At 46.4% G+C, this 22,001-nt stretch overlaps 1 protein-coding gene across 1 annotated transcript in view; it reads right to left on the bottom strand.

The window, feature by feature from the left end:
- The window catches only part of CEP170B (centrosomal protein 170B), an 82,779-nt gene extending 66,644 nt beyond the window's left edge, over positions 1-16,135 (bottom strand). The window contains exon 1 of the mRNA XM_065402580.1: positions 16,031-16,135. Within this exon, the coding sequence (XP_065258652.1) occupies positions 16,031-16,135 (105 nt within the window). The remainder of the gene's footprint in view (positions 1-16,030) is intronic.
- Positions 16,136-22,001: the final 5,866 nt, after the last annotated feature.

The raw sequence follows: 22,001 nt of genomic DNA on the forward strand, positions 1-22,001 counted from the left end.
GGAGATAAATGTGAGAAGCGAGAGACATATGCTTGTTTTGTTAAAATATTCTATGTTTGCTGTTGAAGAAAAAAATCCAGAATACTTAACGTTGTTTTAGTTAAATAAAACAATGTAAATGTCTGTCTGGTGCTGTTCTCCTCCTAATACAGCATGGCAAGAAAATCCTCCAAATATTAATGATTAACCTGTTGAATTGGAGATAGTTCACCTCCCAGTGACTTCAGAAATATCTGCTTCAATTACCTTTGGTAGATGAAATAACCAAACAATCGTTCATTTTCTGATATAGCTGTAAAACTAATCTGAAAAGTTTTCAAAATAAATCATGGTTTAAAAATGTATAGTGTGGACCTTCTAAAAATGAAGCCTACATCCATCTCTGAGTTGTGAAGAATATGTATTAAGGTTATAACGACCAACAAGAATGCACTTTTATGTAGAAAACCATGATTAAATCGAGTCTTCCTGACTAGTGATTTAAATCATGATTTAAATCAATTTGATTTAAATCAAATCCACCCTGGGGCAGAAGGAGAAATTCAAAGTTTCTCCGGTTCTAGTAAAGAGCCTACTATCAGTTCAAATAACTTATCTTGTAGACAAGAAGTGTGCTTTTCCTGAACACTCAATAATAGCATTTACCATATTTTCTGAAGGGTAATATGGAACAATACAATATTAACTTACACAGTATTTCTTTTCTGGAAATATAATCACTTCTTAATAATGTTACGTTGCTCTGTTTCTCCAACACGGTCTATACTACACCATGTTTTAAATACCTAGAACTTACCATTTACCTCCAATTAACAAAGTTATACAAAAGGAGAGGTACTATGCACTTTGAAAACCCCCCTAAAGCTACATTAGATGGGGGCATATTTCCAAACACACCTACCTAAATCTTTGTGTGCCAATCTGAAAACCTCCACCAGCACCCTACATCAGCCCTTTCATTTACTGCAACTACCCACGCAGCCAAGTGGTATGTCTGTGGTCCTTGAAAATACGCTCACTACGTTAGTCACATAGCCCCAAATCCTGAGCCTGCTGGGTTAGAACTATAAGCAGCTTAAAAATGTGGCTCTGCAGTGCAGGAATCCAAAGCAGTGGAGTCCCCATGGAGGGAGATCCCATACCGCAGAGAACAGATATTGTGTGGCAGGTCTCCATGGCTCTATGTATAGAGAGCAGGGAGGGCTCCAGGAATGACACAGGGAAGAGAAAGGAAAGAAAACAATGGGCGGCTGACAGATTCAAAGTGAGATCCACAGGGTCAGAAACCTGCCTGGGGAGAGAGATGGGGGAGAATCAAGCCGTCTCTTACATTTCCCCATATGGTTTAGTAGCAGTCAGACCCCAGGTCTCTATGTAGATCCAGATTCCGTTTCTCCCCAGGCTCGGCACAGGACCCACAGGCAAAACCCTTCTGCTTCAGCTTTACGCACAGGATCAAGATTTACAACTCAACCTTTGGATTTGAAACTCAGTGCCAGGAGGGATCATGGTACTGGAGATAAATAAGGCTGTCAGAAAGTTGTGGTTTTAGGCTCAAAGATTGCGGCCACCGCGCGTTAAAGCTACGGTTTTGTCAAAGGGAATTGCAGCTGGGCCAAATTTAAGTGGCATTGAGGTAGGGGCACCATTTCAGATTGCAGTGACGGAGGCAGCTTACAGTGGGCGGTCCAGGGGCCACTTACACCCAGTGCGGGCACACACTGCAGGGAACAAGTCCCCAAGTGTGGGCACCATGTGTTGGGGGAAAGGAATGTAGGGTCTTCCCTCTCTGCACCACATCCAGCCCTGCCCTCCCCTCCCCCAGCCCCTGGAGCTCCTAGGAGGGAGTTGCAATCATAGCCCAGAGTGCGCAGGAATGCAGGGACCAGGCCCCCCAGCCCAGTGGCAGCACAGGCTCCCACTCCTCATACCCCACCACCTCCATGCTGCAGTTCCCTGCTGGGCCTGGCTTCCAGAGGCTCATTTCAACACCGCCAGCCCTTGGGTGCTGCTGTCAGTAGCAGGGGCCAGCCTCTCCACAACTGGCTCCATGCGCCTCAGCTCCCCGCCCCAGGATGGGACCACGAACAGCCTCCCCCTGACAAGAAGAACAGCCCAGCTTGAGTTGTGTGTAGGCTAAGCACAGGAGGGTCAGCTCCCTGGCCCACCCTACCTAAATGGTGCCCCTGCATGACTCCCTGAAATTCAGCCCAGCTGCCCCTCCATCATGACAGAGGGCGGCCAGGCCAAATTTGCGAGTGGCATTGTGAAAAAGCTGCCGTGAATGCAGAAAGTTGCTGCTTCCGCAACCTCTGAGATAAAATAAATACATGATGGCAGTTGCTGTATTCTGTATGTTAACGATAGTCTGATGTGTGTCACTGGCACTCAGATAACTGCAGCACTCTGGCAGCAACCTGCAACAAACATTCATTCTAAGTCAAATGCTTTCCATGCTGAGCAGGTTACAGTTCTGTCAGTAACAGTTGTTACTAGCACTCTGGGAAACGCTCAGAGCTAGCCACAGTGCAAAACAGCGACTGTCCCAGTAAGGAAATTTAAACCTCCCAGTGCCAGCCTTTGAAAAGGGACCACCGGATCAATTTAAAAACCACATACTCTGATTTGAAATTTGCTCACTTATTATTTTTACAAGTAACACCCAAAATTCACATCACCAAGAGAGATTACCCAGCTGGATTTCTTTTCCCTCGTTTCTCTACTTTGTGCATTTGACAGCATTTTGTGTACAGTCCATCTTGCTATTTCTCCAGTACAATCAGTTAAGCCCTGCAACAGATCTGTTACAATGGACACATGTCAAAGTAGGGCATGCCTTGTCTTCAATGGGACTCTGCATAAGCATAGGGGTATGTGCTAGAGCAGCCCATTGGTCGGTGAGTGTTGTGCATCTCCACTTTGTGCCCAATCCACAGGGGATAGGAGTCTATTACACTCCCAGGAACAGAGCCAGGCCTCAAGCGGCAGAGGTTGATGCTTTTAGTCCCATCACAACCAAGATGGTGGACACGAATAGATTCCAATGCAGGACTGGGGCCCTGGTATAGCAACCAGGAGTGGAAAAATATTTAAACACACACACACAACCCAGGAAAATAAAACTGCAAACGCCCAGCAGTTGGCCGGGGGTTTCAGAGGTGGGTGCAGTGCTGGAAACTACTTAATCCATTATTTTGAAACAAACTAGATTTGCAGCTGGCTAGAGCTTGTGTGGTTTTATATCTGTGGCGCTCTCGCCACTTGTCAAGATCTCCAAGGTAATATTCTAGACAGGGGAAGGAAACAAACCCGTAATTCAGCGGGTCAGGATCTAGACTCTTCCAGGAGTATAAGTCTTAAGCAGAACATACGTTGAATTTTCTCACCCAGTTTGAAATAACAGGTCTATAACTCATCGTTAACCATCTCTCGACCCAGCTACTGCAGCTTCCTCCTCCCTGGCTTCCCTGACGCTCTTTGTGCCATTCTGCAATCCGTCCAGAAGGCTGCCACAAAAGTCTGGCTTCTACGTTTACTAGGAGCAATGAAAGGCTAATGCCCCTTCCCCCAAACACACATACAAACCAAATAGTCCAGTCACATCCAGCCCTCTTCTGGTCCCCTTTGCTCACTGCCTCGTGTCCTTCAATTCCAGCCCATGCTACAGTCTTCAGGCTCTGCTCAGCTTAGCTCCTACCTACCACTCTACTCTTCTTTTTGCTTAAGCCCTCACTACCTTTCCTCTGCTCAAGCTGCCTGAGTATCTGCCCACTTCACGTCACACTACTCATCCCTGTTCCTCCCTCCCGATTGCTTGCTGCATGGGAACCACCTCCGGCCTTTCCCCACAGGGTCTACCATGCCTCCAGCCCCTTCAAGACCTGCTTCTTGGGTGAGCTGGATAAGCGTTAACCCACCCCTCCATTAAGTGTTAGCAAAACAGACGCGGAAAAACACAAAACCAAAATAGCAAGGCTATAGTCAGACATCATGAATCTAGGAGGACATGTGCTAATCTCCCAGCTCATTCTCGTGCTTGCAGTTACAGCACAGCCCCCATTTATATGTGGTCTGTAAGGCTGTAGGCGCCTCAGAGCAGGGACCTTTGTCTTCAGACTAGGGCTGTCAAGCGATTAAAAAAATTAATCTCCATTAATCACACTGTTAAACAATAGAATGCCATTTATTTAAATATTTTTGGATGTTTTCTAAATTTTTTAATATATTGATTTCAATTATAACACAGAATACAAAGTGTACAGTGCTCACTTTATATTTATTTTTATTACAAATATTTGCACTGTAAAAAACAAAAGAAATAGTATTTTTCAATTCACCGAATACAAGTACTGTAGTGCAATCTCTTTATCATGAAAGTTGAACTTACAAATGTAGAATTATGTACAAAAAAATAACTGCATTCAAAAATAAAACAATGTAAAACTTTAGAACCTACAAGTCAACCCATTCCTACTTCAGCCAATTGCTCAGACAAACAAGTTTGGTTAAAATTTGCAGGTGATAATGCTGCCCACTTCTTGTTTACAATGTCACCTGAAAGTGAGAACAGGCATTCACATGGCACTGTTGTAGTGGGCGTCGCAAGATATTTACATGCTAGATGCACTAAAGATTCATATGTCCCTTCATGCTTCAACCACCATTCCAGAGGACGTCTATGCTGATGATGGGTTCTGCTCAATAACAATCCAAAGCAGAGCGGACCGACACATGTTCATTTTCATCATCTGAGTCAGATGCCACCAGCAGAAGGTTGATTTTCTTTTTTGACGGTTCGGGTTCTGTAGTTTCCGCATCTGAGTGTTGCTCTTTTAGGACTTCTGAAAGCATGCTCCACACCTGGTCCCTCTCAGATTTTGGAAGGCACTTCAGATTCTTAAACCTTGGGTTGAGTGCTGTAGCTATTTTTAGAAATCTCACATTGGTACCTTCTTTATGTTTTGTCAAATCTGCAGTGAAAGTGTTCTTAAAACGAACATGTGCTTGGTCATCATCCGAGACTGTTATAACATGAAATATATAGCAGAATGTGGATGAAACAGAGTAGGAGACATACAATTCTCCCCCAAGGAGCTCAGTAACAAATTTAATTAACCATTATTTTTTTAACAAGCGTCATCAGCATGGAAGCATGTCCTCTGGAATGGTGGCTGAAGCATGAAGGGGCATACGAATGTTTAGCATATCTGGCATGTAAATACCTTGCAACGCCAGCTACAAAAGTGCCATGTGAATGTCTGTTCTCACTTTCAGGTGACATTCTAAATAAGAAGCAGGCAGCAGTATCTCCCGTAAATGTAAATAAACCCGTTTGTCTTAGCGATTGGCTGAACAAGAAGCAGGACTGAGTGGACTTGTAGGCTCTAAAATTGTACATTGTTTTGTTTTTGAGTGCAGTTATGTAACAAAAAAAAATCTACATTTGTAAGAGATTGCACTACAGTACTCGTATGAGGTGAACTGAAAAATACTATTTCTTTTATCATATTTACAGTGCAAATATTTGTAATAAAAATAATAATATAAAGTGAGCACTGTACACTTTGTATTCTGTGTTGTACTAGAAATCAGTATGTTTGAAAATGTAGATAAACAATAGAATGCCAATTCAAATTTATTAAACATTTTTGTATGTTTAACAGTCCAATTAATCGTGATTAATTTTTTGAGTTAATCACGTGTTACTGCAATTAATTGACAGCCCTACTTCAGACATGTCTGTGAGGCGCTTAGCCCACTTAATGAACAAATACATAGTTTAGGACGGGGTCCCCAACGCGGTGCCCGTGAGCACCATGGCGCCCGCTGGGGCGTCTAAGTGCGCCCGCATACTGGCTGGTGGACGAGCATCCGCCGAAATGCCGCCGACAAGCAGCGTCATCCAGATTTTTGGCGGCATTTTGGCGGCGATGCCTCTGGATGACGCTGCTTGTCGGCGGCATTTCGGCGGTGACGCCTATTGACGTTGCCGCTTGTCGGCGGCATTTCAGCGGATGCTCGTCCGCCGCCACGGTCCTCAGTGGCTCGTCTGGCGCCTGCCAGACGAAAAAGGTTGGGGACCACTGGTTTAGGATAATCTGAGACCTGGGGTCAGACCTGCCCTTCCAGCACTGGTGCTAAAGTCAGTCCCAGGACAGAGGAGAGGCAGCTTCAGCCTCCTGTAATGAAGGCCTGGTTCAGACCCTATGGGCCCCTGCAATGGTACAGTAAGGCTGGAGCACAGGATTGCCCTGACCTCTCCTGCTTCCACCCCAGACAACGCCAGCACCAATGCCTCCACAAGGGGGACGGAGGGGCATTAGAACCAGTGGAGCTTGCTCTGCAGAACCCATAGAGTCTCCTGAGCCCGGGTATTCCGGAAAGGTGCTACAGCAGAAGATGAATTCACCCAAAGAGCATCAGATAGAGTGAAAATGTAGCCAAGTAGATTAAAAAGTTCATGTCAATTTCCTCGAAGCCACAGCTCTGTATGCTCATTATACGCTATACATATGAGACAAAAAAACCACGGTAAAAGAACATCATTAAGGCTGCAAATTCAAACTCTCCGAAGTTAGGAAACATCAGAAGTAAAGTTGCCAGTGCAATCTTAATTCAAACACATTGGACCTATGTGTTATGAGACAGTATTTAATTACATAACCACATAGTATTTTCCCCATCAGATCCCTCTCTCATTCAGCGCACAGGGCAGACAGAGCTCACTTAATGAGCAGCTATTCAATATTTTGTTTTCTCCTCTTTGTTCTATATGTGGTTCCTTATTTACTGCACATTGTTCAACCCCTGCTCTGAGGATAAAATTATTAATTTCCTCATAGGTTTTTCGGTGTACAGAATCACAGAAATGTAGGGCTAGAAGGGATCTCAAGAGGTTATCAAGCCCAGCCCCCTGCACTCAGGCAGGACCAAGTAAACCCGGACCATCGCTGACAGGTGTCTGGCTAACCTGTTCTTAAAAACCTCCAATGACGGGGATTCCACAACCTCCCTTGGTAACCTATTTCAGAGCCAATGGCCTAACAAGGCCCCAGAAGGCCCCTGTGCAAGAATAAATTAGGGGCCCCTTTCCCAATTCTGAAATCCACCCAATACAGCCCCCCTCCCCCCATCCGCTTGCTCCTGCCTAGCTCCGCATAGCCCCAATCCAGCTCTCCCGTCACACAGCTCCTGCCTAGGTTCCCTCCAGCTCCCTCACAGCCTCCCTACAGACCCCCAGCTCTCCCAACCCCAATCCAACCACCCCTCCAGGCCCTTTTAGTTCCCCTTCTACCTCTCCAACTTTCCTGATCCCCCTCCCAGCCCCATTTCAGGCCCCCCCTCAGCTTCCCCACTCAGTCCCCTCCATCTCTGCTCCAACCCCGGCCTCCCACACCCTGCAACTCCCCAGTTGTGATCCAGACCCACCGAGTTGCACTCCAACCCTCTTCCCCCATCCTCAACAGCTGTAATCAAGCACCCCAGCTCCACGCAGTTCTGTTCCATCTCCCTTTCTCCCATCCCCCCAGCTCTGATCTAGCCCCCCCAGCTCCCTTCTTCCAATCCCGTAGTCCCCCTCCCCCAACCCTTCCCAGTCCCCCACAAATTTCCCACCCTGTACGAAGTGGCTTTTACCTTGTGCGCTATCTCCCATCTTCAGGCAACCTCTGTCCCTGCACATCCCCAGGCACTTTGACCCCTCTCTCCTCCCCCCCAATGCCTTCTCCACGTGTCTTTGTCAGTTGTTCATGCCCAGGGTTACCCCAGCCAAAGGGACCCCCCATTCCAGCCTCGCCCATTGCCCTGTGGGGCCAGTGGGCCCCACTCTTCCATGGTGGTCCAGCTCAGCTTCAGATGATTGAGCCCCCTAACCTCATGGGCCCTGGTACAACTGCACCATTTGCACCACGGTAGCTATGCCACTGTCCAGTGCTTAACTATCCTTATAGTTAGAAAGATTTTCCTAATATCTTAGGCCTGGTCTAACTCGGTCAGTGTCTACACTACAGTGTTGCTCCCACCGATGTAAGTTGCCCACTACACCGACCTAATAACTCCACCTCTGCAAGAGGCATAGTACGTAGGTCGATGTAATTAGGTTGCTGGAGTGTCTGTGTAGACACTGCATTATTTACGTCACCTGTTGGCTGTCAGCCCCGTGTGTGGCTGACAGCCAGAGCCCCACCGTCCTAGGGGGGTGGACTCCAGCTGTCAGTGCCCCACAAAGTTAAGTCAATGGAAACACTCCTAGTGAGTATGTGCACCACCAACAGAGGGGACATAGTGTGGACTTGTACGCTGACATAACTTAGGTCAACTTAATTTTGTAGTGTAGACAAGGGCTAAACCTAAATCACCCTTGCTGCAGATAAAACCAATTACTTCTTGCGCCACCTTCAGTGGACATGGAGAACAATTGATCACAGTCCTCTTCATAACAGCCCTTAATATATCTGAAGACATATCAGGTCCCCCCTCAGTTTTCTTTTCTCAAGACTAAACATGCCCAGGTTTTTTTTTTTAACTCTTTCTCACAGGTCAGGTTTTCTAAACATTTTATCATTTTTTGTTGCTCTCTTCTGGTCGCTCTCCAATTCTTCACCTTTTTCCTAAAATGTGGCACCCAAAACTGGACACAGTACTCCAGCTGAGTAGAGTGGGACAATTACCTCCTGTATCTTTCATATGACACTCTTGTTAATACATCCCAGAATATTAGCCTTTTTTTGCAACTGCAGCACATTGTTGGTTCATATTCAATTTGTGATCCACTATAACCCCCAGATCCTTTTCTGCAGTACTCTGCCTACCCAGTTATTCCCCATTTTGTAGCTGTGCGTTTCATTTTTAATTCCTAAGTGAAGTACTTTACACTAGTCTTTACTGAATTTCATCTTGTTAATTTCAGTCTAATTTTCCAATTTGTCAAGGTCATTTTGAATTCTAATCCTGTCCCCCAAAGTGCTTGCAACCCCTCCCAGTTTAGTGTCATCGGCAAATTTTATAAGCATACTCTCCACTCCATTATCAAAGTCATTAATGAAAATACTGAATAGTACCTGGACTGGAATTGACCCCTGCAGGACCTCACTAGATACTTCCCCACAACTTGACAGTGAACCATTGATAACTACTCGTTGATAGTCTATCAAACAGTTGTGAACTCATCTCATAGTAATTTAATCTAGAACACATTTCCCTAGTTTGCTTATGAGAATGTCATGTGGGACTGTGTCAAAAGCCTTACTAAAATCAACATCCACTGCTTCCCCCTATCCACTTGGCCAGTAACTCTGTCAAAGAAGGAAATAAAGTTGGTTTGGCATGATTTGTTCTTGACAAATCCATATTGGCTATTACTCTTTACCCTCCTATCTTCTAGGTGCTTACAAACTGATTGCCTAATAATTTGTTTCAGTATCTTTCAAGGTATTGAAGTTAGCCTGACTGCCTGGTCTATAATTCCCCGGTTCCTTTTTGTTTCCTCTCTAAAGGCAGGTACTATGTTCAGGGCAGCTCCAGGCACCAGCGCAGCAAGTGTGTACCTGGGGCGGCAAGCCATGGGGGGCGGCCTGCTGGTCGCTGTGAAGGTGGCAGTCAGGCAGCGTTCGGCAGCATGCCTGCGGGAGGTCCGCTGGTCCCGCGGCCTCGGCGGCAATTTGGCAGCGGATACGCCGAAGGCGTGGGACCGGCAGATCACCCGCAGAAATGCCGCCGAATCCGCGTCCCCAGCGGACCGCCCGCAGGGATGCCGCCGAAGGCCGCCTGACTGCCCTGCTTGGAGCGGCAAAAAACATAGATCCTCCCCTGACTATGTTTGCCCTTCTCTATTCCTCTGGGACCTCACCCACTCTCCATGAGTTCTCAAAGATAATTACTAATTGCTTCAGCTAGTTCCTAAAGTAGAGACTTGCACGGATACAACCTTTGTATCCGCAACCGATCAGAGATCCACAAAAATGGTCCATGGGTATAAAGCGGATATCCACAGATATGCAGAGCTTTTGATACAAAATTTGTATCAGCATCTGATCTACAATCTGCAAAAACAGTCTGCGGATATCCACGGATTTGCAGGGCACTATCCTTAAGTACCCTAGGATACATTTCATCAGACCCTGCTGACTTGAATACTTCTGACTTATCTAAATAGTCTTTAACCTGTTCTTCCCTATTCCTTCCCCCTTGTTAATATTAATTGTGTTAATCATCTGGTCACAATTAATCTTTTTAGTGAAGACTAAAGCAAAATAGGCATTAAACAACTCAGCCTTATTGACATAATCCATTATTAGCTCTCCTTCCCCATTAAGTAGAGGACCTAAACATTCCTTCATCTTGCTCCTAATATATTTATAGAACCTCTTCTTACTGCATTTTATGCCCCTTGCTAGGTGTAATGCATGGTGTGCCTTAGCAGTTCTCATTTTGTGTCTACATGCAAAACATGAGTACAAAAGAATAACACAAGCAGTCGTCCATATTTCCACTTTTTGATTTTCAGGTCATTAAAGAGCTCACGACGGAGCCATATTGGCCTCTTACTATTCTTCCTTTTCTTTATCTGGGGACAGTTTGCTGTTTTGCCTTTCCTACTGTCTCTTTGAGAAACTGCCAGCTCTCCAGAACTCCTTATCCCTTAGATTTTCTTGCCATGAAGAGTTTGGTGAGTTAGTAGCTGAGTGTTTCATAAACATTAATGAATTTATCTTCCCAACAGCCCTGCAAGGGTATTATCCCCATTTTACAGATAGGGAGCTGAGACACAAAAGTATTTAGGTCAAAAGTTTCCACTAATTTTGGGGGCCCAGTTTTAGACACCTCGGACCTGATTTATCAGAGTATTTACCATCCCACACACAGTCCCAGTTTCCTTCCCCAACCAGCCTCAGTTCCCCATTCACAGCCCCTCGTGCGATTTATCTCTTCCCTAACCCTCCCCTCTCGGCTCCGATTCCTAATGTACCCCTTTCTGGGCTCCTCATCCAATCTCAATCTACCACCCACAGCCTCCCAGGTTCCTGGCCCAGTCTCCCCCTTTCCTGGCTCCTTTTCCCACTCTCTTTGCCTGGCCAGTTCCAGTTCTCCCCTGCATCCCAGGGCCTTATCAGGGCCTCTCTTCCCCCTCCCCCCATCACATTGGTTCTTAATCCCCGACCCCTTGGTGCCCAACCAATTCCAGCTTCCTCTTCCCCACACACAGCTCCCAGTGCCAGCTTCTTCTTTTTTTTAAATGGTTGGTTCTCAGTAAGAATTTTCAGTTTATGAAAACTTAATTCTCTTCATTTTTGTTAAAACCCCAAATACAAAAAAGATTAAGAAGAAGGTCAGAGTTGATTAAAAATGCCAATCATATTTTTCAGGAAAGTTTGAAAAAAGTTGTTGTTGTTTCCCCCTAATTCCCCCCTGGGAAAAAAATCGTTTTGACCAAAACATTTTCATGAGAAATATTTTTAAATGATTTTTTCCCCCAAAAAAAGGTCATGGAAAATTGGCATTTTTTACTGTGTTGTTTAGAGGTGGACCTTGAAACCTTTACTCATATGTTGAATAATATCTTACTCCTTGGATAATCTCATTGGAATCAAGAGGACTACTTGAAGAGCAAACTCAACGTGAGAATGGCAGAATTGAGCCCCTAACTATTTATAATAATCCAGGCTGCACCTCAAAATACAAATTAAACCCAGTTTTTCCCTTTTACTAATGTTCAGAACCAAAACATGCCTCACAACTACTTGCACTAAAAAGCCTGACAACACTGCAGAAGTATTTTAAATATTTCTAATCCTCTAAGTAGGTGTAGAAGATTTCCAGAAAGATTACGTTCCTGCCTAGCAAACCAATTTTGTTTCAAGCTTTAAGGCTACAATCTTCTTCAACTGGTTGACTGCGAACAGTAGATCCAGTCCACTGAATGAAATAAGTGAACCCGGGTCAAAATAAAGCATATAGCATCCCTTTATAATTCTGTAACAAAACAGTAAAGCATTTTAATTGTTTAGGAATCTATTGTTACCTGGAAGCAACTCAACTAAAGAAACTTAAAAATAAGAATCTATCCCCACCTCAGCCCAAAAAATAATTCCTAGAGCAGTAGAATAACAGATAGTGTGCTCTCTGGGGCAGGGACTGTCTTTTGCATCACATGAGGACCTGATCAGGCTCTAGTCATTACCACAACACAACTACTAAATAATCATAATGTTAGAGACCTATTAGGTTATACATTCCATTCCCCTGACAATACCGGTCTGCTGTATGTGTACTAGGAATAATTTATTGCTAATGGCTCGATCCCCGAAAACACACTTCCAAACAAAATAACTCTACAGTAAGCACGCTGACCCACAAGTTCTAAACAAATGTACCAGTTCCAGTAAACTAGTAGTACGGTCCCCACAGAAGAGCTTTGCCAATACACCTCTATACAATGCACCGTGCAATGCCTCCGCTTCTTAGGCCCCTCCGAAGACAAACTGTCGTGCCAGTCTGCACAGTGGTTTTGTGATAAAGTCGTTGTAGCAAGAGGTCTATTTTTAGACCCCCAACCTCCATCTGCGCACATGCAACTTTGCAAACACATACGTGACATGTGAAAATTCTATAATCTGCCTTAGATTACTGTAAATTCATTTCATCTGGAACCTAAAACAGCTCTGATGAACGTCTCTAGAAGTGAACAGCTAGTACAATAATCCACCATGCTGCTCAAAATGAGAAGTTAAGTATCATCTAAAGCAGTGGTGCCCAACCTTATTACACAGGAGGGCCACATAAACCTAAGCACAACCTTGTGTGGGCCAAACAGATTCTCTGCCTGGGGCTGACAGCCCAAGCTCTGCCGCTTTATCAAATGCTCTGGCGGGCTATGTAGGGATCCCGCAGGCCATAGGTTGGGCACCCCAAGCGAGAGAAAGACTTATTACCGAGGACAGCAAAGAAATGCACTCAGAAAGAGTCACGTTTCATGTGTCACACGAACATCGACCAACTGGCCTTAATAAGCAATACACAGCTTTCAGTCTGGGTGAGCAGTGAAACCCGCCTCCCTTCACTCTCTCTCCCAGACTCCCAATCACAATCACATCCTCCTCACAACTTCTATTAGAACATAGAAAAAAACATAGAATGTCAGGGTTGGAAGGGACCTCAGGAGGTCATCTAGTCCCACCCCCTGCTCAGAGCAGGACCAATCTCCAGACAGACTTCTAGTGGCGCCTACTTCATTTCCCCCTAACTGTGACCCACCAAAAAGAGCCAGATTGGAATGTAAAAGGATCCCTGCTGCTAGGCTTTGCTGCTGATGGCATGAGTCTGTTAGTCCAGGAGCAGCACGGTGCTGAATCAACTCTCAGCCTCACAGAGCAGCTCCTCAGCCGGAAATACTGCAGCAGAGGAATGGGGAGGCTTCAGTCTGATAGCTCTGAAATGGGCTAACACTGGAAGAAATAGCGACGAGATTTTTAAGAGTGACTACTGATTTTGGGCCTCCATTTTTGAGTGCCCAACTAGAGACACCTGATTTTCAGAAAGTGCCAAGCACCTACCCTATGAAATCAAGTTCCTTTAAAAGGCCTCAAGTTGGTCACTTAAAAACTCAAGCCCTTTGGAACAATCAGGATTTTTGAACAGTCAGATACAGCCCTACAGAAAATATTAGGACATTTTTAACCTCTGCACGTCTTACTTCCCACTCCCAAACGTAGAAATATAAGAAGACAAAGCAAGAAAGCATGATCAAGGGAAACCCGAACAAATGAAACAATACGATGCTGGAGTGTCAAACTCTGGAAAACCCAGTCTAGCCATTTCATTCATTGCAAATCAATGCGCCCAAAACACCAAGTTTTCCTTTTGAGTAGAGGTTTCTCAAATGTTGTTATAGCTAGACCACATCTTAATAGATTGATTGCTTGTCAACACCCCCCCTCTGATTGGAAACCCAATCTCTCCCCTCCCATCCGTAATCACACAAAGTCCCTGCAGCAGCTACAAAAATTGTTTGCACCGGAAAACAATATTAGAAAAGCATTTATGACATGTCTTTACACTATTTAGCAAGTGGAAACCAGGAAGAGCGCCCCACTGCGCAACAGCCAGCTTTCTGCCAATCACCACTAAATGCTGCGCCCAGTGATCTGGGGACGAGTGTACAGGAACCTCTGCTTCATGCAGGGCAAGACAAAGCCGCTTCCCCTCTTTGCAGCCCAGTTCATTTGTAACTAAAAAAAAAAAAAACCAACCTCACAACGAAGATCTCTCTGCATCTAAATATTAATGTTTCTACTAGGCCAAAGCCAAGAATTTTGGTCCTGAATTTCCACAAAGTCCTGAGGCAAAGGGCTCCTGGTTAACGTTCTTCTCCAGTTTGTACATCTGTATGTTCAACACTATGTAGCATTCTTTAGCTGAAACATCTGACTATCAAGGCCAAGACTGCAAACAAACTGGATTATTCCACCGAGGGGTGTGTGTGTCATCTTTATGTACAAGTAACACAGTAACTTTTTGGGACCGAAGGATGCCGTCTCGTTCACGCCACCACATCAGCTAAAGTTTCTGCACTGAACATTCGTGTTTCTTTTAAGTCCCTGGCTTGGATCTTCTCTGAAAGCACTAACAATGTAATTAAATGTTAAGTTAGCAAAAACCAAAATCACAAGCATCAATGGATGGTATATGCAGTAAAATCTACAGAAAAAACAGCCTAACCACTCAGCATGACAGGACAGAATCGTGTTTCTTTTGTGTAGTGTCTGTATGAGCAGCAGTACGGTTACTCCTGGGGGAATTCTGTAGCACTGAGCAAGTGCAGAATTAATGTCCCCTGCAGATTTTACTCTTTCCCAGCAGAATAATTGATTCACACGTCCCAGGTGGGTGTGTTTGGTTTGGTCATCGGAGCCAGCCAGGGGAGACGTAAATCACTGCATAGGGGGGCGCGGCGGGGCGTGTGTGCAAGACTCTGTCCCTCTCGCTTGCTATCGTGGTGTGCCTGGAGCCGGAGAGGGGCATGGCTGGGGAATCCCCAGCTGGTGGCTCCGACCATACGCCGGGCTCCAGCTGCTAGTCAGGTGCTGAACTATCTGTACATATTTCAGTGCTATACCAGATCAGGGCCTAAATTCACTCCTAAGGATGTCCTGCCCTTTAGGATATGTCTACACAGCAAAGAAAAACCTCTGTCTGGCCTGGGCCAGCCAACTGGGGCTCGCGGTGCTTGGGCTGCAGGGCTGATTCATTGCTGTGTAGACTTCTGGACTGGGGTTGGAGCCCAAGCTCTAGAACCCTGCAGGATGGGAGGGTCCTAGACTTCTGGTTCTAGTCTGCGCCTGTAATTCTGTACAGCAATGAAACAGCCCCACAGGCTGAGCCCATGTCAGCTGGCACAGGCCAGCCACGGGTTTTCCTTTGCTGTGTAGACATACCCTTGAAGTCTTCTGTGCTTTACATACATGGAAATATTAGTATTGCCCTCTGCTCTGTGGAGCCATATACATGTGCTAATATGTCGAGTAAGGAATCTATTTGTCAAAACAAATTTCCTGACTCTTTTTTTGTTGTCTATATTGTTACAGACATACTTGCTGACAGGTATTTTGAAATAAATGACCAAAATAACTGAAAATGGCATAATTATATTGTGTTGACAAATAAAATATGAAGAATTATGCAGAATTTTAAAATATAGTGCACAGAATGTTGAACTTTTTGTCGCAGAATTCCCTCAGGAGTAGCACTGTTAATCTGTTCCAGTCAGTTATCTTACAGCTAATGAAGCCCTGACTCTGAAATTAATCACTGGGCCATTTGAGAAAGCTCACTGTCACTTTCACAAGTCCATTAAACTTCTGTGGATATGGTAAATTTAGCCTCAAATCAAGTTCTGATGAACTAGGGGATTTATTTAAAAGCAACATTTAGGTCTGTAACAGCTTCTAGACCCCTAACTTCACAGTCAAGGCATCTACTACATCTTCAAGGGATATTTACCAGATCAGAACATTTTTTATGAAAATATATTTACCTGGAGCATTAGTTCACAGTCATCTCTGCCAACAAATATCATCTCCCGAGGGAGCCGGTGGCGAATGCCAGTGCTGCTCACCAGGAACCACGAAGTCACACTCATTTTGGTGTTTGGCACTTAACCTTTAAACATCCTGAACAAATAAAACAACACATATATAGTTTGTTATTAGTTATTGGCCAATAACAGAAGCAAGTTAATTGACAGCACTGAAAATAATCTGAACGTATTAAGCAAGTTTTGTGGGAGTTTATAAACAGATTAAAATACATGGCTACTGGAATCCAATGGCTACAAAGCCGACAGGTGGTATAGAAGCAGAAGTATTTATTCACACAACACACAGTCGACCTGTGGAACTCTTTGCCAGAGGATGTTGTGAAGGCCAAGACTATAATGGGGTTAAAAAAAGAACTAGAGAAATTCATGGAGGATAGGTCTGTCACTGGCTATTAGCCAGGATGGGCAGGGATGGAGTCCCTAGCCTCTGTTTGCCAGGAGCTGGGAATGAGCGACAGGGGATGGATCACTTGATGATTACCTGTTCTGTTCATTCCCTCTGGGGCACCTGGCATTAGCCACTGTCAGAAGACAGGATACTGGTCTAGATGGATCATTGGTCTGACCCAGTATGGCTGTTTTTGTTCTTAAGCAGGAAGGCTCTCTAGACCAGGCTCTCTCTGGGCACTGACAACCCACTGCATCCTCCAGACTGGCAAGGAGCACAGTGCATGCTTCCTCCACCTCCATATTCAAACAGCCAAGCTGGTCCATAACTACTGGCCAGACCAATTCCGGGAGCAAGGAGACATAACATGCCCTCTTATGCTCCTTTGCGGGGTACCCGTATCGCAGGCACAACACAACGCATGGGGAGGGGAAGGGCAGGTGGGTGGGGAATGGCCATATAGGGCAGGGAGTGGGCAGAGCCTTGTATCCCCCCATCTCAATAAGCCAGCCAGAGGAGCTCAGCTGGTACATGGTGGGGGATGCAACCTGCTACGGTTCTGTATCAGTAGCTCTTTACTTCCCCACCCCACCCCCACAGCAAGTGGGAAGAACCAGGGAACAGATTGTGGCTATCTGCGTTGTATCACAGTTGGCTCGCCAGTCTGCTCCAGGACAGTGCAGCTACATACTTCCCATTATACCAGGCACACTGTTAAATCACAGTCTAAACTCTAAAGTATGACTGGTCAGAGATCAGTGATGCTAATGCATAAAGGAGCACTCTAAGAGGAGCATGACTTCTGCAGGCAACAGTTCCAGCAAACCTGTTTGCTGCTTGTGCTCTCCCATTAGGTTTCTGATGTCCCTGGGCAAGGGTGGATAGGGAAGAAAGCCATTTGTTTTGGGGGCAAGAGGAGGGTTTCTCTCTCTCTCTTCACCTTCCCTCCCCCACATCTCCGAAGAAAAAAAGAATGTATCACTACTTAGACTCCCTTCTCTTTTTCTATCCATTTGATTCCCCCCCCCCGCCCCCGCATCTTCCTCTTCTCAAAGTTTTGTTTTGTTTCTAGCTATAGGTGAGAGTGTGGGCAATGTCCTCTAACAAAGCAGGATGGATCAACAACACTAATGGCAAGAAGGGGAAAGAGACCATTTAACATAATGCCCTATGATCTCTGCATTACAGAATCTTCCTTTTGAGGATCTCAAAGCATGTTTCAAACATGAAGTAAACTTCATAAGCCCTGAGGCAAGTATTACTATCCCCTTTTTACTGTGTGTAAACATAGTCCCATGACACTAAGTTCACATGAAAAGATACCCGTAGTTATTGAGCAATTTGGGCTATGCACCTTTGGCTTTACATCCTCTTCTCAGGCAAGTGCCTAACTTGGCTTTTGGGCTGATATGGAACTATTAACTCATGGGACATGGGCCCACAACTGCGATAAGACTACAAACGCTATCCTGCATCAGTAAAAATGCCATCATCCACCCAGGGACATTGAAATGAGTTCCAAGATAGTGCTTGCCTTGGGAGGCTCAGAGAGAGGTTCTGGTCTGTCTTGGATTATGAACTCCTTGGGGCATGGATTCTGACTTCATCTGTATCCCATACGGCACCAAGCAGTCAGTGCTTAGAACACTACTGAGTATCCCTAACACATACTACTGGACTGCCTTTATTTTCCTTTTTTAGCATCTGTGAGTACCCCTGAGCTCCTCTGGTTCCGTCCATCCCTTCTCAGGTATTCCTTGTTGGGAACATAAAAGAACCACGATGTGGACAATCACTGAAAGCCACCTGGCACCAGTGCCCCAGGAGCCGACAGAAGGGAAGGACTTCTCCTGCAGAAAGGATGTGACTGTAAATCCACTCCCCTGTCACCTCTAGCCTATTCAAAACAGCCTCACTGACTTGAGTGGGCACAATGCTATTCAAACGCCTGGGCACTCTGTAAGTGCAAGACGCCAGGAGGCCTTGCATTCATACCAAAAACTATTTGTGAAGGGCAGGGACCCAGACAGAAAGGTCTGCACTGTTACGCTGCTAGTCCTACAGAAACACTAGGGGATAAAGAAACTCAGCCCACCTCTTGACACTACATTTTGCTTCTAATGCCATGCAGTGATCCCATGTTGGCATTTGTTGCTAGGAGGAAGGGAATAAACACTCCATAAAGCTGCTATTGGCCTACAATGCAGAAAGTCAGTGGAGGAATTGAAGCTGCAACCCTTAGCTAGATTCAGTGGAGAGAGGCTGTATCTTTAATCAGCTCTCACCCCGAGCAGCAGACACCACTGAAACTAATACTTATTATGGACATTTCTAGGAGGAGAGGAGGGTAATTTAGACAAGAAGCAAAAAAAAAAAAAAAAAAAAAAAAAAGGACAGAACAAAGCCACTTAATCCCATTGACTATACAAGTGTTTTTGTTTTTAAAAGGAGGGGGTGGGGAGGGGGGGATTTACCAAGCCGCACACGGGATTGTTAACGTGATCAAATCCACCACAATGGAGGGGCAGAGATTGAGAACAAAACCCGCTCGAGGATGTTTAAGATGCTGATTGCATGTGTGGTGGGCCACCGATGCCAATAAACTGGCTGGCTTGTATATTCCTCCATGATCCGCCACCATTAGAAAGCTGCTGCCAGCCATCCACACCCAGAGAAAACACCAACCAAACAAGGTGCGACAACAAACCCTCCAGCCTGCGGGACCAAGGAGTCGGGAGGGGGGATGGACCCCATTAGTCATGGGGGAGGCAGACCGGGGCTCTTTGTCTAGAGAGGACCGGGAAGGGGGAGGGGGGCAGGAGATCAGGGATAATATGGTTTAAAGCACATTGTCTATTTCCTTGCCCAAAATCATCATGTGGGGTGGAGAATGGAACAGAGCAAAGCCGGGGGGGGGGGGGAGCTCTGACCCCCCCACACCCGCCCTAGACTGGAGAGCGGCGGACAGCTCCCCCCAAGATCAATCGCCGCCACCAGGACTTGGAAGGGGGCCCGGCCGCCTTCCCCCGGGGCCCCCAGCCTGGCAGATCTCTCGGTGCAAGCGCCCTGCGCCTCCTCCCCTGCCCCGCTCTCTGCACTATACCCCAGATCCCCCCCTCCTCATTTCACTGCCCCGAGCCCCTGCACGCCCTGCCCGGGGGCAGCCGGCTCCCCACCGCATCTCACAGCCCCGAGCCCCAGCAGCCCCTGCCTTGGGCAAGGCACCGAGCGGGCAGCGGCCCCGCTTCTCCCCACTCCGCCCGAGGAGCCCGCACGCAGGCCCGGGCCGGCTGGTGCATTGCAATCCAGCCAGGTGCTGCTGTGGCGGAGGCCGCAGGCCAAAGCCATTGAGGATCAGCTGTTTCCTGTCGGCTGCCGATCCATCCCCCTCGCCCGCCCGCCACCGCAGGCTCGCTCCCCGGCCCGGCCTCCCGGTACCTGCTCCAGCCCGCCGCGGCTGCCTGCCCCTGCCCCTCCGCCAGGTGCGGGTGGCGGCAGGTACCGGCTCAGCGCCGGCCTCTAGCCGGCTCTGCCTGCCCGACTGGCCGCTCCTCTGGCATTGCACATTGTCAGCTGCCGCCGGGCTCCTTCCCTCTCCTCTCCTGCCAGGGGAAGGCAGCGCCGCCTGCACTTGCACAGCAGGTTCTAGACGTCAGTAGGCGGCTCCTACCCCTTCCACCACCCCCGATCCCGTCTCTCCTGCAGCCGCCCTCTCCGGAGCAGACGATCCAGGTTAGGTCAGGTGACAAGCTGGTTTAAACATTAAAGGTGCCTGCAGCCTCAGCTCTGCTGTGACCCCAGTCACGGCGAAGTTGGTTGCAGCCGGGCATGCAACGCGCTTGGGTGTGTTCTGCAAGGAGCAGACATGTTCCAACCAAGAGTTAGGACGTGATAATGGGCAGGGCTTTTTCCTCCAACCCCCATAGGATTTAGGAGCTAGCTACACTCTGATTATTATTTATAGGGCACCGTAGCTGTGCATCAGGCTTTACAGTAAATGCTATACTATGCAATTTGCCCACATTGTCAAAAGCCTGGGTGCAAAAATGGGTGGGCATTTTTGCTTGCAGGCACATTGCCCAATGTGCTTAAGAAGCTGGCCAGATGCTCATCTGCAACCCCAGCTAATAGGAGCACACCCATTCCTTGCATATGCACAAGTCGGAGCATGCCAGGGTGTGCATCTACTTTCACCCATTTATTAATGAAAATGTTGGCAGAAGGCCTTGCCCTTAACAGCTGGCAGAATGGTAGCTGGTTGTGGTGCCAAATTTAGTTGATGTTGCAGAAGAAATCTATCGAGCTCTCACCAGTATTTCAAAGGTGCCTCTCATCCTGGTATCTGAACACCCAATGTAACGCCACAGTAGGCAGATCCTAATCTGATTGCTGGGTACTTGACTTTTCCATTCATAATGAACGTTAATAATAACAGTAACGTACTTCTCTTTTATAGAGTCTTTCATTCAAGGTTCTCAAAGGGCTTTGTAAACATTAATTAAGCTTTGCAACACTTCTGTGATGTAGACTGTATTATCTCCAGTTCGCAAGGCTATAAAATGAATGCAGCAAATTCAGTGTCAGAATTAAGAATGGAGTTCTGACACCCAGTGCCCCAATAGATACCAACAGACAGCACTGCTCCTGATCCTCCAGGGTTCCCCAAGGAACTCTGAGATACATCCAGAAGACTTCCGGGACCCAATTCAAGCCGGGGCTACACGCACACGGGAAAGTAATAGGGCTCGGACCCTAGGTCCCAGCTTAACACGTTCTTGGACCTTCCAGCCCTGCAGGGTCTTGGGACCTTAGGTCCGAGCCCTAGGTTAACACAATTGGTGTGTGGTGTGCAAGGGGGGTTAGGTGTGAGTCCAGGCTCAAGCCTGGGCTACATTGCTGTGTAGACATACCTCCTTTGGCTTAGTGGAGTAGGCTGAAATTCCATTCAGCATGCATTTTTAAAGCATGCTTATCCTACTTAGTATCCTTAGCTGCTACTCCTTGAAGGAACATATCTAAGAGTGATCGACAAGGGGTTGGAGTAATCCGGAGAGTTTGTGAATGGAATAAGAGACTGTTAAGGGAACAAGTTCAGGAAAACACATGTCGTTGATAGTGATTTACGAAGGTAACTAGAAAATCACTAAAAAGCAACAGAGGGTCCTGTGGCACCTTTAAGACTAAGAGAAGTATTGGGAGCATAAGCTTTCGTGGGTAAGAACCTCACTTCTTCAGATGCAAGTAATGGAAATTTCCAGAGTCAGGTATAAATCAGTATGGAGATAACGAGGTTAGTTCAATCAGGGAACCTCGTTATCTCCATACTGATTTATACCTGCCTCTGGAAATTTCCATTACTTGCATCTGAAGAAGTGAGGTTCTTACCCACGAAAGCTTATGCTCCCAATACTTCTCTTAGTCTTAAAGGTGCCACAGGACCCTCTGTTGCTTTTTACAGATTCAGACTAACACGGCTACCCCTCTGATACTAGAAAATCACTGATGCTCACTAGTATGGAT

Source organism: Emys orbicularis, chromosome 4, assembly GCF_028017835.1.
Source record: "Emys orbicularis isolate rEmyOrb1 chromosome 4, rEmyOrb1.hap1, whole genome shotgun sequence".
Lineage (NCBI taxonomy): Eukaryota > Metazoa > Chordata > Testudines > Emydidae > Emys > Emys orbicularis.